A 20495-nucleotide genomic window follows, 5' to 3' on the forward strand; every position below is an offset into this window, starting at 1 on the left:
TTTATAAATCACACACTGTCTCCTCCTGTAGCTGCAAACATAAATAAATTTGGTAATTATGGTGGCTGCAGTTGATCAGAAGTTGATTGGCAGCCAGACCGTTAATGATAGATTTTTCAAATGATCATTACATGCCCAGTAGCCATCTAAGCTGTTTTTAGGAGATGAATTAAGATGGAAGGAACAAAATTAATATATTTCTCTTTAAAGGATTATTTCTAATCCAGATGTACACTGGACAATAGCAAAAATCTGAAACAAATACCATGGGTATAAAACTGTCTCATAGGAAAGACTGCACTGGAATTTGTGGTTTGCTTCTGTGGTGTCTTCTTTCACTTCTAATTATAATTACAAAAACCTCTCCTTTTCGTATCATCTCATTTTTATTTCAATCTTCTGGAAATCTTTCCCATACAAGATGGTAGAACCCTCAGAAGACAACAGATGTGTATTTAGAATTTAGATTTAAATGATTAGCAGCCTGGCATTATTTACACACACACACATACACACACACACACATATTATAGGTAGGTAGATACAGATATATTTTTCTTAAGAGCTATTTAATTCAACTCTAAATTACAAAAATATACAACTGACTTTAAAAACAATAACAATAAAATAAATGCCTTGTTGGATGTCAAGTATATACTGAAAGCAAATACACAAAGGTCAGCCTAACACCAAAAATTCAATGAATATTTTTAAAAGAAGGGAATGGCAAACATAGTGTCCACCTTACTACTGCATTATGTTTGAGTTTTACTGATTGTAGAATTGTAGAAGTAGAGAAAGCCTAATCAAATTCAATGAACAGCTGTTGAAAAAAAATACTTAGGATAGTGATATCCACACTTCAACTTTGTTATACTGATCCAGAGAAACATCTTATCTATAGAAACTTCCTCTTAAAAGGTCAATAGAAATATTTGTTATCCAGATAAATCTACGTACGCATCTGCCACAGGCTGCTTCCTTTACCCAAACACATCTTAAATAAATCTGCAAGGCAGATATATCTGGAAATGATGGTGACACATAGCCATCTGTTCTTCTGATTTTTCTGGGATTTTTAAATCACATGTATCCATTGCCTATCAATACAGAAGAACAGAAGACTAAACCAGTGCAACATTGCAAACCTGACCTCTAAATTACAAAGATGCAAAACTTGAGTTTTTCCAAAAGTAATACCATAATTGAAATATAACTAAGGACTCGCTTTGGACAAGCACCATGAACAAATAAAGCGTGCTGACTTTCACATACAGAGTAGCATCAAGAGGACAAGTATTAAATAACCTCTTGAAGCAAAGAAATAAGAGTAGGAGAGGCAAATAATCAATCCCACCTCCCCACCCCCACCCTGACACACACACACAATAAAGAGAGATAGACTTAAATTGAGGTCTCACATAATCTTTCAGCTCTGGGCTTGTTGACATGATTTCCAGACCACAGTAGTGATGGTGGCTGCAGCCTTAGTCTACACTCTAGAGGAAAGTTTTGAAAATCAAATCAGAGGAATCAACGCTCATGTGGATCAAACTATTGACCCTTATCCACCCAGTCGCTATTTTTGTAATTTCTCCTTCAGGCAAGGAAAAATGTGAGCGTTCCATGTCAAGGTCTCAAGATATGTGTCAGAAATATGTTGGTTTCTTGGACTACATACAGGCTGACTTCAGTCGGAACTGGAAGTTCCCATGGAGAAAATAAAACAGTACAACCAGGTATGGATTATTGACAGGATGCTGACTGTTGCCCATGTTTCATTTTTTAAATTTTGTTTTCAGACCATTTAGAGAAGATCTTGTAAATTGATGCTGTTTAAACCAGATGTCTCTAACCGTGGCAACTTTAAGACTTGTGGACTTCAACTCCCAGCTTTGTTGGCTGAGGAATTCTGGGAGCTGAAGTCCACAAGGCTTAAAGTTGCCATGGTTGGAGACCCTTGGTTTAAATCTTAAAACCAGATGAAGGAAATGCTCCCAATGCCAGCATAAAATACATTTAACCAGTGCAAATCTCAAATTCATCCATTTTAAGTCATTCTTGGGCAGGGAAGAGTGAGATTTAGCATAAATTCAGCCCATTTATTCCAAGCAGCTAAATCCCAAATAGCTTGGTTAAGTTATTATTATATTTTTGCCATCAAATCAGTCTCGGCTTCACACAGTTTTCCTGGCAGTATTTTTGGAAGTGATTTTTTTTTATTCTGCCTTTTTTCATATAAAATTCAATGCTGTGAATGAACCAATGCTCTTTCCTCCTATTTCCCCACAATAACCCTGTGAGGTAAATTGGGCTAAGAGTGTGTGACTGGTCCAAAGTCTCCAGTTTTCATGCGTAAGATACCACTAGAGGTCATAACCTCCTGGTTTCTGGGTCAACACCTTAACGACAACATCAAGCTGGCTTCTTACCATTGCCTTCCTCCTAGTGCCAAGAGAGAGACTGTCCTAAAATCAGCCATCTGGCTTCCATGCTAAAGGCAGGATTAAAACCACAGTCTCCTGCTTTTTAATACAGCAAATTTAACTATTGCTCCAACTGTTACAACCTTACATGGAATAGCAATATGTAGCAGATCCATGTACTTACTCCCACACTAGGTTCGCATGTTGTGCAAAACTATAATATAGGTTTTATTTTTAATATTTGGAAAATCATATTGTCTGAATGCAACCATGTGGTTAGTAAACTATGATTTATGATTAGCATATAATATGAATTAAACCAATTGTGCTTTCTTCAGAAAGATATAGTATGGCTTAATGCAGTGTGAAAACCCAATTTATATAGGTTCAGTAAAGTAAAAGAATTAAGAATTTTGCCAAAGGCCTGTAAATAGCTATTAATTTTTTAGTTTTCTAGTCTCATAAAATGTTAGAATCAGGTGATCCATTTAGCAAGTCAGTTTCTTAATATGATGCTGAAAAAATGAGAAGTATGCTGTTTATATGTTATATAAATGGCTATGGTATGCCCATGATAATGCTTAATTCCTATATTAATTGACAATCTGTTCATTCATTTATTCATTCATTCATTTAATGAATGTATAGGCCATCTATAAATGTTGAAGCCTTTGGGAAAGTTTCTCATTTGTAAGACTCTTGGTGTATAAATGGGATGCAGTGGCTCAGTGGCTAAGATGCTGAGCTTGTCGATCCGAAGGTTGGCATTTCAAATCCTTAGTACCGCATAATGGAGTGAGCTCCCATTACTTGTCCCAGCTTCTGCCAACCTAGCAGTTCAAAAGCATGTAAAAATGCAAGTACAAAAATAGGGACCACCTTTGGTAGGAAGGTAACAATGTTCCAGGCGCCTTCAGCATTCAGTCATGCTGGCCACATGATCACAGACGTCTTCGAACAGTGCTGGCTCTTCGGCTTTGAAACAAAGGTGAGCACCATCTCCTAGAGTCAGGAACGACTAGCACATATGTGCGAAGGGAACCTTTACCTTTACCAGTGTATAAATCAGCTATGAGATCCTTTTTTTCTAATCCCAACTATTTTTCCAATTGAATACATCTTCAGATATGGTCTTTGACCACTAGAGGCCAATGTAATGTTAATAACTACTGTATTATTTATTGATGGAAAATTAAACACTTTTAGGTAATCTTACTGGTCTATTACTGTAATTATAACCAAATTTTCCAGATTTCTTCAGGGAACATTATTATGTCACTTAGACAGCTCTTCAATTTGTTTCAGGCTTATCTCACCAAATCATTGGCTGTTTTACAATGAAAGAAACAGCCATTCAACTGTTTATACTGCCCTTAGACAGTTCTACAGCATAAAGAGAGTATGCTGTAAAACTGAGTAGAGTAGTAGTTGAAACTCTTTTGCTCAGGTAACTGAGAAAATGGTAAAATGATATCCCTATGGTTTTTTTAAAAAAGCATTTGGAAAAACAAGTTAGCATAGGACAACATGGTGGCCCAGAGGTTAGAATGCAGCATTTCAGGCTAATTCTGTAACTGCCAGCAGTTCAGTCCTCACTAACTCAAGATTGAACTCAGCCTTCTATCCTTCTGAGGTCATTAAAATGACCTTATTGTTGGGGCAATATGCTGACTCTGTAAACTGTTTAGAGAGGGCTGTAAAGCACCATGAAGCAGTATATAAGTTTAAGTGCTATTGCTATTGCTATTAATAGCAACTATTAATCTAGGCTTTATTTGACAACTTTCTGTATTATTGCAAAAAGAATAAAAACCAAAGATTATTTATATTTTAATTTGAAAGGTGATGGTTATTCTTGTGTACATTTGTGTTTAATGTATATAAGCCAAGAAATATGCCTAAACAATAAGGGGTAATTTGGACAGACCTATTAATGTCTTATAAACTGTACTCTTGGGAATCTTTTTCCCTCTTGCTTACAAGATTCCCTAAGTAGCAATTATGCTCTATTGATTTTTCAGTACAATTATATTTCTGCATAGCTGTATATATAACTGTAGCTATTGAACTATGCAGGTACTCCTCAACTTACAGCAGTTCTTTTAGTGACCGTTCAAAGGTACAATGGCACTTTAAGAGAGAACTTAAGATCATCTTCCACACTTACGACTGTTGCAGCATCCCCATCAGAGGTGGTATTCATCAGGTTCTGACTAGTTCTGGAGAACCAGTAGCGGAAATTTTAAGTAGTTTGGAGAACTGGCAAATACCACCTCTGGCTGGCCCCACCACCATGTATTCTCTGCCTCCCGACTCCCAACTCCCAGCTGATCGGGAATGAATGGGTATTTTGCAGTAACCTTCTGCTGGAGTGGGGAGGGAATGGAGATTTTACAGTATCCTTCCCCTGCCATGCCCACCAAGCTATGCCCACCAAGCCATGCCATGCCACGCCCACAAAGCCCCGCCCCACAGAACTGGTAGTAAAAAAAAATGAATCCCACCACTGATCCCCATGTTCACATGATCAAAATTCAGATGCTTGGCAACAAACTCGTATTTATAATTGGTTGCAATGTATCAGGGCCATGTAATCAACCTCTTGGACCTCACAAGCAAAGTCAATGGAGAAACCAAATTCACTTAACAATCATGTTACTAACTGAACATCTGCAGTGTTTCACAAAACAACTGTGGCAGAAAAGGTTATAAAATGAGGCAAAACTTACTAAACAGATGTCTCACTTAACAACAATAATGTCGGGCTTGGTTATGGTTGTAAATTGAGGACTACCTGTATTCTGCACATATTCTTGTTAATTATTTCTACAGAGGTTCTTGGGGAGTTGTATTTTTTTTAATCTACTCTGAAAATGATTTCATAGAAAACTCTATGGGATTAGTAACCTATATTTACAAAAATGAAAAATGCTGGATGCTTATCTTGGAAGCTGTATTGAACAGTTGAGAAACCTGATAAATTCTTACTTTCTCAAAAGTAGAATTTATTTTAAAGATTGATGTTATACTGAAGCCAGAACTTTTCATTTTAGGACAGGTGGATAAACAGAAAAGGGTCACAGAAGATTATTTTAATGTATGACTGCTGGAGAGAGATTATATATCCACAAAGATGGAAAGACTCCCACCATGGGGAAATGGTTAGTGAACTTGCTGAGATGACCAAAGTGACTTCTTTGATTAGTAAAAGGTTATTACTGATGTTCATAAATGACTGGAAGCTGCTTATGGGTTGTTTTTTCGGTATGAAAAAGGAAATGATTTTGAGACTTATGTGTTTGATGATTAGAATAATAGGCTATAGAAATAATGGAATTAAAACATAATCTTAGAGGGGATTGAATAGAAGTGTATGTATAACTGCTGAGAAGAAAGCAGGAAGCCATTTCTTTATTTTTTATCTTTTTTTCTTCTTTTTGGTAATATATTCTGTTGGGAAAGACATTAGGAACATACTGGGGCATTTTCTCTTTTTTAAAAAAATCTTTGAGTGACTCTCATACAGAGCAGGCACAATTCTGGATTTAGTTAATTTGCAATGTCTGTGGATAACACATTATGTTGAATAAGAAAGCTACTTCCTTTGGTGAATGGTACTCCTCCTCCTTTTATTTTAGGAAGTGTACATTACCAAAATATTGTGTTCCTTGTACTTTGTAGTTCCTTTATGCTTTAACTCTGGGTGATTCGCATGAAGCAAGCCATTTGTTCACTCACTCAAGCGGATGATGATGAGCATTTTCAGTTTTCTTATTCTTGGTGAGTAGGCAATTCCCTGGTTAACAAACCCAAGGACAGTGAGAAACAATAGCTTGGGTGGTAGAAGAGATATTTCACAGGTAGAAAATCCCATCTGCTATCTAGTTAAAAGGCACAAATAGCAGAATGATTTTCTGCCTCAGATCTTTGAAAATTGCTACCAAAGTAGATAAGATGCTCTTAGAAAGGCAAAGCATTTGAGTTAATAGACCATGATTATAAGGCGTCTGCTGGCAGTGTTAAATGACTCCTAGGAAATCTATTCTCTTGGAGAACATAGAAGGAAGGATAAAAAGGAAAATGTGTAGGGAGACAGAAGCGAGAAGTCAATTATCTTTAAAGTTCTCAAGAATGCTATGACTAAGTAAAATTGTAATAATTTATTTGATTGATCACATTCCATGTGTAAAATATGACAGTCCAGCTTTATACTTGAGAATCAGATGCAGAATAATGGGTGACTCAATTATTTTTGTATTATAACCGTATGCAAGTTTACAATAACGGCTGTTCTGACTTGAATTGATTCTAAACTCTTCAATGAAAGGTCAGGCTCTGTCAACATTCAATTTTGGATTGAGATTATCAGATGCAGCCAATGGGTGCATTCAGGTCTCAGCAATTAATGTGTTTTAGAAGTATTTTGCAAGATCCCTAGAATTACAATGAATTGTATGACTAACCAGAGGATTTTGTCACAGCCTTTGTGTCTATTGTTTGAAACCCTCTAATTTTTAAAGGTAAATTTACTATGTATATGAAAAAATCAGTATATTTTATTACAGTGCTGATATGATTTGGGGCATAGAGTCTTTTCATTCTGACATAATAATCTACTCCATAAATAATTTTTCTTAAGATTACAACAATCCTATTTCTAGTCCAAATATGGTAGTAGGTATTTCTCTATTGTAACAAGGACAGTTAATGTTTTAATTAAGTCATGGAAAAATTGAATTTCAAATCAAGTTTATGGAAAAGCCATCTGGCATAAATACAAAAAAGCTAGAGAGCCTGACTTGTATTTTGAAGACATTTAATATACTATAAATTTAATATTTCATTTCTTCTAGGTATTGGGTTTTCAATAGTCTGTGCACATGAAAAAGGTAGAATTTACATTATTTTCTGGGAAATAGAATAAAGGGGTGCTATTAAATACTGACTGAGCTATGTTGTGAAGGTCAGATCATCTGTGTCTTTTTTGTAATGAACTTCAGTTTCCATTATGGTATTTACTTATAAGATTTACTTTAAAGACCTTTGTCAACATTGAACAAACATAAGGTGACCAGATGTCCCGCTTTCAGTGTGACAGGCATGCTTTTGTACAATTTGTCCTGCGCCCCACCCAGTTTTCAAAAAGTCCCGCTCCCAGTCCATCAGCTGTCGCTTGCTCCCCCGCCCATCCACACGCTTTCAATGGGGTGCATACTGGGAGGAATCTCTCCTGTCCTCCCAGCTCCCTTTCGCCCGCAGCAGAGATCGGGCGGGCCAGAGGAAGCACTTTAATCAGTGGGATGCGTTTCTATGCTCTGTCGGGTATCAACTTTGATAGTGTTCAGCCATTATATTCTTTGTACCACAGCTGTACAGCAGATAAATGATAAATACTGCATATAATATAATATTTTTTGCTCTTTGTATTTGTATATTTCTAAAATACTTGGGGCAGGGGAAGGTTAATGCCGAATGGTTCTGATGTAAAGTGGGAAGGGAACAATAATGTTTGATTTGAGTTTTTTCATCAAAAAATGCTGTTAATGTTTTCAGAATTTATGTATTCAACCATCCCAAGTGAAAGTTGTTGCTGTTGTAGCAGCTATGATGAAGAATACAGTGGTACTTATGCTTCTTATACTCCTTCACCTGATTCTCCCATATCAAATGTCACTATTAATGAGAGTAAGTATTATTATTCCCCATCTCATTTCAACTGCATATTCTGGAGATTAATTTAATTCAAAGAAAAGAACAGTGATTTTCAGCCATCTCCTATGTCTTGATCAATGACAAGTTTCACTTTCAGTTTCAGTTTATTAAACTTGTATGCCGCCCTATTCCCAGAGGGACTCAGGGCGGCTAACAAACCAAAAGGGAATGGGGACAATACAAAGAAAACAAAACAAGACAAAAAAACAAAATACAGAAAACGGATTAAAAAACTCTCAACAGCCACACAATTCGAGTGGGGTTGGGAACTCATCAGCCCCAGGCCTGCCGGAACAGCCAGGTCTTAACGGCTTTGCGGAAAGGGTGGTGAGGGTCTGAATCTCCACGGGGAGATTGTTCCAGAGGGCCGGAGCAGCCACAGAGAAGGCCCTCCTCCGGATGGTCGACAGTCGACATTGGCTAGCAGATGGAATCCGGAGGAGGCCTAATCTGTGGGATCTAATTGGTCGTAGGGAGGTAATTGGCAGGAGGCGGTCTCTCAAGTACCCAGGTCTGATACCATGTAGGGCTTTAAAAGTAACGACAATATTCCATTATGGGTTGTTCAGCATTATGGATTTCTTGCAATGGCTAACTAGATGCCTCTGATAGCGCTTGATAAACCTCTCTTGTGAACTCTGTGGTGTCACTGTCTACTACTACCCACAGGTTAACTATGTCCACATGAGTATCTCAACAACTACAAAATGACCGTTCTTTCCTGAACCCTGAACTACATTCCACTTTAAAACAGTAATAAAACAGCTTTGATGAAGTCAGATGTACAGGTTAACAATGATGAACTGAATTCTGAAATGAAATCCATGTTTTCATGGATAACATTTTAATGGCCAGGAGCCCCATGAAATAAATATGGGGATGGGGTGCAATTTGCAATATGTTGTGCATTGGTGACAAGTTTCAAAGCTGACTCATTCACATTGACAAATGCTTTTCTTTTTCGTATGTTTGCTGTGAAAATTTAAAAAAGATTAATTGAGCAGAACCTATTTTAGGGCTTGCAACACAAAATGCCAAGGCTTAATACATTGCTCTGAGAAATAATGAACCCCAAACTCAACGTCTTTGAATCTTGAGTCAATATTATTCAACCCAATATGCTTACCTGTATAGCATTATCTGCCATGAAAATATTTTATACTTTTTAAGTAGACAATTTTTCATTGTACTTAAATTTTTCTATTTCCTTTCATAGAAATTCCCCTTTACAACGAACAAGATTCAGGGAGGAAAAATGTCAATTTAAAAATGTGTGAAAAAGAATGGAAACAAGTAAGGAAACCAATATGAGTTAATTTTGTGACTGAGAATTATAGTAATGGGAATACAGGGTAAATGACTGAAAGTAGCTGAAGTATTGCATTATATTGTGTTTTATTTGCTCTTTGTATTAATTTGTTAATTGCTATGATTTGGAATCTTGAAAACATCTAGAGAGAATACTTTTTTATGAAGGAAGAAATGAAACTGATTTTTTAAATTTAAGGGCAATTATTAAATTTTGTGATATAAAGACTTATTAGTTTTCTTAACTCTTCCAGAAGAGGCTAAAGGCTAAAACTTGGAGACTTCATGTCTCCCTCTCTGTTTCCCCCTCTCTCTCTCTATCCCTCCCCCTCCCGCTCCTCCTCCCTCTCCCTCTCCCTCCTATATCAATCATCTATCATCTATCTATCTTGATCTAAGTTAGGTACTGCCCATCTCACTATCAGAATGATTCTAAATAAAATTTATATGCTGTAAAAAGTTTCTGGAATTTGCTGGAAATTTATTTTGAAAAGCGGGTGAAAGTACTTTGTTAACTGAATTATAAAAACAATAGAAACTGAAATTTAGGAGGGAAAAAAGAGCTAAATGATTAGCGGAGTTTTCATTTTATGGGCTAAATGTATGCTAAAAAGGCCAAAGCCCCTGAGTAAACATACTTATTTATGAATTCTAATTGTGTCTGACAAGTGAATCCAGTTAGATATTTTCTTCACCACTATTTTCAGCTTTGCAAGGACTGGATAAAAGGTGGAGATAATAGCACCGATCTCTCTGAATTCATTCTAGGAATGGCTCAAGAATGCGCATTCATTAGTATATAAGTCTCCGTATGGTTATGACGTCTCTCCAGACCATGTTTCCAATTTATGGCAGCATGACTACCTACTTAAAAAAGTGGGGGGGAGGTAGCTTCTTTGTCCACTTGCCAGCTGAGTTTTGAGAAGATCATATAATCCTTTTTTTTCTTTTAGAAAAACAATGCATCTTGTAGAAAGTGTATCCATTGTTTATAGGTACATTTCGTGCGTTTCTTTCACAATCATTACATATATTTCATTCAGTTTGAGTTGTACATTTTAAAATTTATATATTTTACTATCACTATACCACAATTTTCATTTAATTAGGGTTTTAAGGACACAACTACCTACTGGCATTTTTTTTTTCCAGTCTCAATGAATCTGCCATAACTTTACATCTTTATAACATATTCTAAAAGAAAGTCGGCTAATAGGATATCTAACATTCCCTCTCCCTTTCCACCCCCCAACTCACAGATTAACGCTTCTGTCCATTTTACTTTTACTAGTACAACACACCTGTTTGTATCATTAAATATTATCCATTAACATTTTTTGTTATTATTGTAATTAGCTAAAAATTATTTACTATTTTTCTCACCTCTCCTCTCCACAGGCCCAAAAGAGATTTACCTTTATAACCATCTCTAAACAGAAATTTATTAATAAGTGTTAACAAAATAACCATTTAAAATCTAAGACAATCTAAAAGATGTTGACATTTCTAGTTAAAAATCACCAAAAGTATGCATTAACATTTCCTTCTTATTATTATAGTTAAAAGAAGAAGAAAAAACCCAATTGTTTGCTATTTATATCACATCTCCTCTCTTCTGATCCAAATTATTTATACCTTCAGAACAAGATCTAAACAAAAATTTATAAGGTTTATAAGTCTTTTCACCAGATCTCAATTTACAATTTGTGGCCTGGTTATTTATCATAATTAAAGTTATCATTTCATTATTAATATCATAGTAAATTTTATGTTAACGAATAAACATTCAATGATGATCTAAAACAGTCTACAAAATACTAAAATCCCTATTTATTAATCATCAAAAGTTAGCTAATTTTTATCATCGACTAGCATTATCAAGCAGTGTCTTTCCAGTAGCAAAATGGTCCTTTCTCTCTCGCCAGCTGTTGTGTGAATTCTCTTTTTAGCACCTTTTCGGAGTTTAGAACTTCTCTCTGCACTTTGTAGCTTGCGAGATCTCTCATGTAGTTTCATTGCCCTTGAGTTGTTATGACGTAAGCTTAATCTTGGTTATCAAACTTATTTCTGGATGGATTTGTCTTCTTAATTCCATACTTTTCACTCTCTTTTTTTTCTCCTGCATCTTGGAGTTTGGGAATTGTCAAAGTCACTTTTCCAGCTTCCCTTCTTTTCACTTTCACTCACATTTACTCCATTAATGGGTTCATCTAACGTCTTGTCTTTGTTTTCTGTATTTTCATTCTCTTCTTTAATCTCTGGGGCTCCAACCCCCTCCTCTTTTACTGTGGTACCCCATAGCCGGTCCCATTTCTTGTCAAATCTCTCAAATCCTTCTGAAATATTTTGGAGTCCAGCCAGAATGTTTTGGATTATTAAGTTTTCTTCATCTGAATATTGATCCATTTTTCAAAATGTAAAGGAATCTGCCACTCTAGCCTCTGAAATTTTTTTTGAAGGATATATCTATATTTATTTTAAATCTTAAGCACAAGTTCTTTTGTGGTTTTCAAAGTAGAAAGGTTCTTGTCTCTTTCTTTCCTTTTCCTTCTCTTGCCAAAATATTTTCTAAGAACACCTGCAGAACACTGTTCATGCCCTGGAGTCTTTATCAGTTTTTATAAACAAGTTCCAAACCCTTCCATTGCAAAGTCAGTGAAGTCAAGTAGAAAAGAACAAAGAATACATTGTTTCAAAAAAAGGAAAAAACTTCAGGCTCAGGCTTCCAAATGGCAGATTCAATTATTTTTTATGCTTTTTCCTTAAGTATCTTTAGTATGATTTTATAACAAATAGAAGGAGAAATTTGTTAAAGTAAAAAAAAAATTAGTTTAAGCCAATAGAAAATTTTAAGGTAGTAGAAAAAAATAGAGGAAAAAAGATCAGTCTATACACTTCAAGCGGAGAAACAGGAAACGTTGCAATCACTTCAATCCACAAAACATCATTACAAGCAAGAGAAGAAAACTTTCTAAGGCAGTCCAATAAGGATTAAATTTGCCGCTTTATTCTTACTTAAAGGACTAATTTTTTTTTTTTTTTAAAAAGCTTTCTTAGGGCAATCTTCTGAAAGTAAAAAAAACCCTCACCAGATGTAACGCTTTCACTTCTTCTTTTCCTTCGGGAGCTGTCTCCGACGATGTCAGCCTGGGGGCTGCCTGTTTGCCGCCGGTTGGAAGCGCTACCCTTGGGTCGATCAGGGACTTTGTGGTGTCCCTGCAACCAGCAAAGTTTTGTTTTCCCAGTCACTGTCTCTTCGGGAAGGTTAGGTCCTGCTGGACCATCCAAGGACAAAAGTGTCATCGGCAGACTCGAACTGTTGAGTCCGCATGATGTACTGTCAGGATGTTGGCTCCTCCTCTCTCCTGATATCCTCTCTTAACAACTTCATTAGTCCTAAATATATCTCAGAGCTATTTTTTGTTTATAATTAACAAAAATTAAAAGAAATTAAAATTATATTTAATTTAAAAATATAATTAAAATAAATACTAGAACAAATAAAATTCATAAAGTTGATTGTCTACAATAAGAAATCCACAACAACAAAAAGCTGAAAAGCATTGAGAAGAGATTGAGTCAATGATCCAGTATGTGATGAAAATTAAAAAATATAGGGAAAACTATGAAATAGTTTAAAAAAAAAAAAAACAACTGTGACAATTGAGTTATCTTTTTTCCATTAAAAAAAAAAACAGGTGAGGTATTTATGTCACTAAACATAAACATAGGCTCAGCTCCAAGATTTGTTTCAGGGGTGAAATCTGGCAGGTTCTGACAAGTTCTGGAGAACCGGTAGCGGAAATTTTAAGTAGTTCAGAGAACCGGTAGCGGAAATGTTGAGTAATTCAGAGAACCGGCAAATACCACCTCTGGCTGGCTCCAGGAGTGGGGAGGGAATGGAGATTTTGCAGTATCCTTCTCCTGCCACACCCACCAAGCCATGCCCACAGAACCAATAGTAAAAAAAATTGAATTTCACCACAGGTTTGTTTCCATTTTTATTTCGGGAATGAGAGATAATGGCTACAGTCATTCAAACCATCTTCTGGTTATGAATAGCGTATGAACCAATGAAGTGTTTTCTGCATTATTCTCAGAAGAGAATTAATAAAAATGTTTGGGTAAAACTTTTAAAGCTCTGAATGGCTATCGGACCAGATTATTTGTGGATAATTACCTCCCCATTATATCTGCCCCATTAATTGGATTTGACATTTAACATTTCCTTAAATGTTGCTAACTTACAAGAACTAGGAAGTGTGTCTTTCCTGTGACAGTCTCTGCCCTATGGAACATGCTTCTTCCTTACGTCTGACCAGACCCCACAGTTGCAACTTTCCAAAAAATATTTAAGACCAGGCTCTCCACATATGTTGGTATAGGATGAGATTGGCATGACAAGAGTATGTTGTGGATTGCATTGAAATATTTACCTGTGGCATCAGATCTAATGTTTGTGTTGTGTTGTAGATACATATTATTTTATTTGAGAATTGTGAGACACTCACAATTTAGTTCAAGATTGGCAGTTCTATAACTGTTTTAAATAAAATAGATAAATAAGTATGATTTGAATGGTGTAGAGATCTATTTGCTTTTTGTAATCCCGCAGGGTTTAATGAATTCATTTGAAAACATTTCTGACAGCTGTTCCCCCTGGGATATTGAAAGAAATAAACAAATTGTAACAACTTTGTCCTTGTTAATGGAAGGAATAAGCTCAGTTGCCCTATCAATAACTTTTTCAAAAGGAGAATCACAGACCGTGGATCAAAACTCCGTGGGTAAGAACCCCACTACTTGGATAATAGTACAGTTTGAAGAAAAAGAAAGGACTCTATTTTTACTGTATGTTTTATAAGTGATTTTTTTTCCTGAGTCTCCTTTTATTCACCAGCTGTTAGCATATCTATTGTGCTTTATATACGCAAACTATACGCCTAGACGCCTAGAGCACCTGTGGAGGCCCGATAGGTCCATATCGAGCCGAGCACTGTTGACAGCTTGCACCAAGGAGTATATTCGGGCATTGAGAACCGCCAAAAGATCACATATTGCCTCCTTGGTAGCGTCCGCCGAGTCCTGCCCAGCCGCCCTGTTCAGGATAACCCGCTCCCTCCTAAATAGGAGGGAGACGGGGAACCCCCTGCAGGGTAAGGCTGAGGAGTATGGTCAGTTCTTGGCGGACAAAGTTGCTCGGTTTCGATCGGAACTGGACTCCACCCCCGCAGATCCAGCCGAGACACAAGGGAATGACTTGGTAGACCATCTCTGGGTTGAGTTTCAGGATGTTGCCTCCGGGGATGTGGACAAGGCTATGCGAGCTGTGAGTTCCTCCACCTGCATACTGGACCCGTGTCCCTCTTGGCTGACTGCCAACAGCAGAGAGGTGACACGAGGCTGGATCCAGGCGGTTGTTACCGCCTCTCTTCGGGAGGGACACCTCCCCACCGCGCTTAAGGCGGCGGTGGTGAGGCCCCTCCTGAAGAAACCGTCCTTGGATCCAGCAGTTCTTAATAACTATCGTCCAGTCTCCAACCTCCCCTTTGTGGGGAAGGTTGTTGAGAAGGTGGTGGCCTTACAGCTTCAGCGTACCTTGGAGGAAGCTAACTATCTTGACCCCTTCCAGTCTGGCTTCAGGCCCGGTTACAGCACTGAAACCGCTTTGGTCGCATTGACCGATGATCTCTGGAGAGCCAGAGATGGAGGCTATGCGTCCATCCTGGTTCTCCTTGACCTCTCAGCGGCTTTCGATACCATCGACCATGGTATCCTTCTGCGACGACTGCGGGAGGTGGGGGTGGGCGGCACTGTTTTACAGTGGTTCTCCTCCTACCTCTTGGACAGGTCGCAGTCGGTGTTGGTGGGGAGGGAGAGATCGTCCCCGAGGCCCCTAACCTGTGGGGTGCCGCAGGGCTCGGTCCTGTCCCCCCTGCTATTTAACATATACATGAAACCGCTGGGCGAGATCATTCGGAGGCACGGGATTAAGTACCACCAATATGCGGACGATACACAGCTGTATCTGTCCGCCCCGTGCCAACTCAATGAAGCGGTGGACGTGATGAACCGGGGCCTTGAGGCTGTTAAAGACTGGATGAGAGCTAACAAACTGGTGCTCAACCCGGAAAAGACCGAGTGGCTGTTGTGTTTTCCTCCCAAAAATTCGGCTAACGTTCCATCAATCAGGCTGGGGGGGCAAAATTTATACCCCTCAGACAGGGTCCGCAACTTGGGAGTCCTCCTGGATCCACAGCTGAGTTTTGACCACCATTTGTCGGCTGTGACCAGGGGGGCATTTGCCCAGGTTCGCCTGGTGCGCCAGTTGCGGCCCTACCTGAACCAGGAGGCTGTCACAACTGTCACTCGAGCCCTTGTGATCTCTAGGCTGGAATACTGCAATGTGCTCTACATGGGGCTGCCCTTGAAGAGCATCCGGCGACTTCAGCTAGTTCAGAACGCGGCCGTGCGAGTGATCATGGGCGCACCACGGTTCGCCCATATAACACCGATCCTCCGTGAGCTGCGCTGGCTACCTGTTGATCGTCGGGTGCACTTCAAGGTCTTACTTACCACCTATAAAGCGCTCCATGGTAGTGGATCTGGCTATCTGAGAGACCGCCTCCTGCCAATTACCTCCCTGCGTCCCATCAGATCGCACAGGGTAGGCCTCCTCCGAATTCCATCCGCCAGTCAGTGCCGACTGGCGACTACGCGGAGGAGAGCCTTCTCAGTTGCTGCTCCGACGCTATGGAACAACCTCCCCGTGGAGATCCGTACCCTCACCACAGTCCAGGCCTTCCACACAGCCCTCAAGATCTGGCTATCCCGTCAGGCCTGGGGATAGGATTTATTCTCACCCCGCCCGAATGTTGAGTGAATGTTGTGTTTTTATGGTTAATTTTCTTTATTCACATTTTTTCTTTTCTTTTAAGTCTTGTCTTGCACTCCCTTCCCCCCATTGTTGTAAGCCGCCCTGAGTCCCCTCAGGGAAAAGGGCGGCATATAAATGCTCATTAAAATCTAAAATCTAAATCTAAACTATACCGTATTTTTGGGAGTATAAGATGCACCAAGATTTTGAAGAGGCAAATAAAAAAAAAGGTTTTACACTCTGCAGACCTCCCAAAAATGGCACATTTTTCACGAAAACTGGCCTATTTTTTTAAAAAAAAAACAACAACAACATGAATAGCCTTTAGGAGGCTTGTAGAGTGCTCCAGGGGGCTGGGGAGGCAAAATTTCTCAGCCCTCCCTCCAAGAAGCATTCTGAAAGTCTTCTAAAGGCTATGCACGGCCATTTTGATGAAGGGGACAGGGTTTCAGGAGGCAAAAAATGCTGTATTCAGTGTATAAGATGCACCCAGATTTTCAGCCTCTTTTTTGAGGGAAAAAGGTGTGTCTTATGCTCTGAAAAATATAGTAATTCTGACTTCATTAGTCTGGATATTAGTAATCAGAGCTATTTTCAATTTATTCATTTCATTTATTAAATTTGCATCCCATTTTCTATGAACTATTAAAGGTTTTTACTGATGAAAGATATGTTAGAAAACATAAAATAGTTAATAAGAATAAAATAATAACAAAAGAGGAGGTGGAGTTGCATTATATCAGGGGTGTCAAACTTGATTTCATTGAGGGCTGCATCAGGGTTGTATTTGACCTCCGGGGGGTGGGGGGCATGGCCAGCTCTACGTCTCTCCTGTTGGGGATGCCTGTGGTGGCCTGAGCACTCTGTCAGTGAAAATGGGCTCCTGCGCTCCATTTTCGGCTGCGATGGCCTCCTACAACCTTCACCTGTGGCCCTCCCGAGCTCCATTTCTGCTGGCAGAGGCACCACAGGCCAATCCTTTGCTATTTCCAGACCAGACCAGCGGGCCATATCTAAGCACCTTGTAGGCCACATCCAGCCTCGGGCCTTGAATTTGACACCCCTGCACTATATTATGACATGTAGTTCTTATTTGTTATTAACGCCTGGTTAAAAAAATGACCCACATTTGTTAGATCTGTGAGATATTAAAACCCAATTTTTATGCTCACAATTCAAAAGACAAGTCTGGTTCGCAATTCAAAAGTTTTTATTGCGACTTCCTGGGGGCGTGGCCTGTTGCCGAGGAGGGCTCCACCGAGCTCCTCAGAGATCTGGTCTGTATATCTAAATAAGATCATAGATAGCACCCCTTTTTGGCAAAAAAAGGGGCAGGGAGTAGCTCTGTAGGCGAGGGTCTATTCGTAAGCCACAACCCTTTTCCCTTTTTTGGCTGTGGACAGAGATTAGATCCAGCCGGAGCAGAGCTTTTATCTCCAGCCAGTTCTTCTCAGCTGCCTTTTTTTTTTTGGCAGCCCCAGACAGGCTAGCCCCCCCCAGGACAAAACAAAGTTTTTTCAAGCTAGAATTGATACGGGCGGGTCCCACCCCTGTGAGATTTATGCTTTTATTACTATCTTAAATACCAGCACCATTTGTCTTAGAGACTTCTTTGTCTAAATGGACTTCAAAATGGCGATTTCTCTCCGTGGATGATTGATAGTGGATGTACTTAGCCGGTTTTACCTTCCTGCAGACCGCTCCTTAACAAAATAAACTCTTCTTCTTTGGAAATAGAGGGGAGCAAAGCGCTGCTTACTTGTTTATTTATTATGGCACCCAGGTCAAAGAAGCGTTTTGCTACAAATGTGTCTAAAGAATTTAAAGAATTTTTACTGGAACCACAGCCTTTGTCTCCTATGCCCTCTACTGGAGAATTTCTAACACAGGAATATTTCTTTAAAATGTTTAATGCCTTTAAACAAGAAATTAAGGAATTTGTATTGGAACTATATGATGATTTAAAGTCTAAAGTTAATCAAATGAAGGCGAATACGTTTGCAGCCGTGTCTGCCCTGTCAGATTACTCTGCTGAAATAGAGAACAAATTGGAAAGTTTGGAGAAGGCTAATTTTAATTTGACTACCAATATTCAAATTTTACAACAAAAAATTAGAGACAATGAGGAACAGCTCATGATGATAAATTTTAATAGGAAGGCATTTGCAATAAGAGTCAGAGGATTCCGTGAAAAGGAGCAAGAGAATTTGAAACAGACCTTTGCTGAAGCCTTCAGCTATGCGGTGGGAAGCCTGGGACTTAACTTTGATTGGCAGATTCGGAAAATCTATCGCCAGAACTCATTGATAGCGGAACAGCGACAGCTCCCGAGGGATATAATTATACATTTCTCTACAAAAGAATCTAGAAATGCGATTGTGCAAAAGTTTTATAATAACAGTCTCCGAGTTGATGGCCAGAACTTGATTGTCTTCAAAGAAATACCTTTCCAGATGTTAAAGGCAAGAAGGGACTACACCTTTTTAACTAAGGAGCTTAGGAGTCAACAGATTCGATACAGATGGGAGGCCCCTGCCGGCATCACGGTTACATTTGAGAATCAAAGATTTCGTCTTAACTCTGTTTCGGAGGCTCAAGATTTCTATTGCAGGATTCTGAAGGCGGGACTTCCTGACTCGCTTGGAAGAGAGGATAGACAAGCGGAAGGAGAAGGCAAACGGCAGGCCATGTGGTTGCAAGATGGAGGGGGTAGCCCTTCCTCCCTCGGAGAAGCAGAAAAACGGAGATCGAGAATTTAGACATTTTAAAATACTCGCCAAAGTTGAGGACTGAATGGGGGTTTGAGACCTCTCTCCGGTAGAAAAAGCGGACTAATTCTTATTAGAAGGGAAAGCTGGGTGAAACTACTTTGAGCTAGATTTTAAATTAACGTTAGCATAAATTTGATAGTGGTAAACATCAGACAAGCAAGGGATGAGGGTAAAATATATGTGGAATGATTTACGTTGTTTAAGGCTTATTAGAACAGAAAGCCGGTTGGGATTATCTTAAGATAAGTGTAAAAAGAATGCGGAATGATTTATGTTGTTTAAACTTTGTTAGAAGGGATTATTTTAAAACAGAAGGTTAACTGACTCTTGCTGAAAGTATTGTTTGAATATGTGGAATGATCCATGCTATTTAACTTTTATTAGAAGGGAAAGTTGGTTGAAATTGCTTTGAGTTAGATTTTAAACAAATGCTAGTATAAATTTGATAGTGGTAAATATTAGACAAGTAAGGGATGAGGGTAAAATGCATGTGGAATGAACTACGTTATTTAAATCCTATCAGAAGAGAAAGTCGGTTGGAATTATCTTAAGATAGAAATTGATTTCTGTGTAAAGTAATATTTGATCTACGCTGCTTAATTTTACTAAGAAGGGGAAGCTTGGCTAGATTATTTTGAATTACTGTTTGAAAAGGAGGTTAAGAAAGATCACTTACGCTGTTTAAATTTTACTAGAAGGGAAAGTTTGATTACTCTTCTGTAAAGTCATATTTGAATATGTGGCATGAACCACGTTGCTTAAATCTTATCGGAAGGGATCATGAGGTTTAGGAAGAGGAACGGGAGAGTCTACAGAAGGTTGGGGTAAATAGCAAAGAAGTAAGAGACGAGAATAAAATATAGATAGAATGATTTATACTATTTAAGCATAGATAAAGATGGGGGGCTGAGATCAACACAAAGAGTGGTTTCTTTTTCTTTTTTTCTTCTTTTTTCTTTTCTCTTTTTTTTTCTCTCTTCTTTTTTTTCTGTTTTTCTTTCTTTTGACATATTACTTTTATTTTTAATCCATATGTATACAAGATATTTTAGACAGAAGGTAGTGCCAGGTGTGGGCCCTGGGAAGTCGGGAGGATTGGGGATGGGGATTTGTGGGGGGGGGGTGGGGGGGTGTTAAAATAGTCTTAATAAGAATAAGAATGTATTTATATACGGTGGTTTTTTCTTTCTTTTATTTTTTTTTCTTTTTTTTCCTTGGTTCATTTTACTTTTATCAGATCAAACAACACTCGAATAAAGGCATACACCAAGGAGGGAGGTAGAGGGAAAGAAGAGGGAGGAGTAAGGAAGGAGTAAGGGGAATGTAAGGAGGGTGTCTGGGGAGTAAGGGGAGAAAGGTTTGTGGGGAAAGGGAAGTAGGAGGGGAGTGTTAGAGGGAGAA

At 38.6% G+C, this 20495-nt stretch overlaps 1 protein-coding gene across 3 annotated transcripts in view; it reads left to right on the plus strand.

Annotated features, from left to right (window-relative positions):
* Window positions 1-6108: 6108 nt before the first annotated feature.
* The window catches only part of LOC116509650 (adhesion G protein-coupled receptor E3-like), a 31187-nt gene continuing 16800 nt past the window's right edge, over window positions 6109-20495 (plus strand). For 2 of the 3 annotated variants that reach the window (XM_032218898.1, XM_032218900.1), the window contains exons 1-5: window positions 6109-6206; window positions 7280-7315; window positions 7980-8111; window positions 9355-9431; window positions 14062-14233. In XM_032218898.1, coding sequence (XP_032074789.1) covers window positions 6173-6206; window positions 7280-7315; window positions 7980-8111; window positions 9355-9431; window positions 14062-14233 — 451 coding nt within the window. In that variant the 5' untranslated portion in view covers window positions 6109-6172. The remainder of the gene's footprint in view (window positions 6207-7279; window positions 7316-7979; window positions 8112-9354; window positions 9432-14061; window positions 14234-20495) is intronic. The other variant, XM_032218899.1, reaches the window with a different exon arrangement.

The sequence above is a fragment of the Thamnophis elegans genome, chromosome 5 (assembly GCF_009769535.1).
Source record: "Thamnophis elegans isolate rThaEle1 chromosome 5, rThaEle1.pri, whole genome shotgun sequence".
NCBI classification, from domain to species: domain Eukaryota; kingdom Metazoa; phylum Chordata; class Lepidosauria; order Squamata; family Colubridae; genus Thamnophis; species Thamnophis elegans.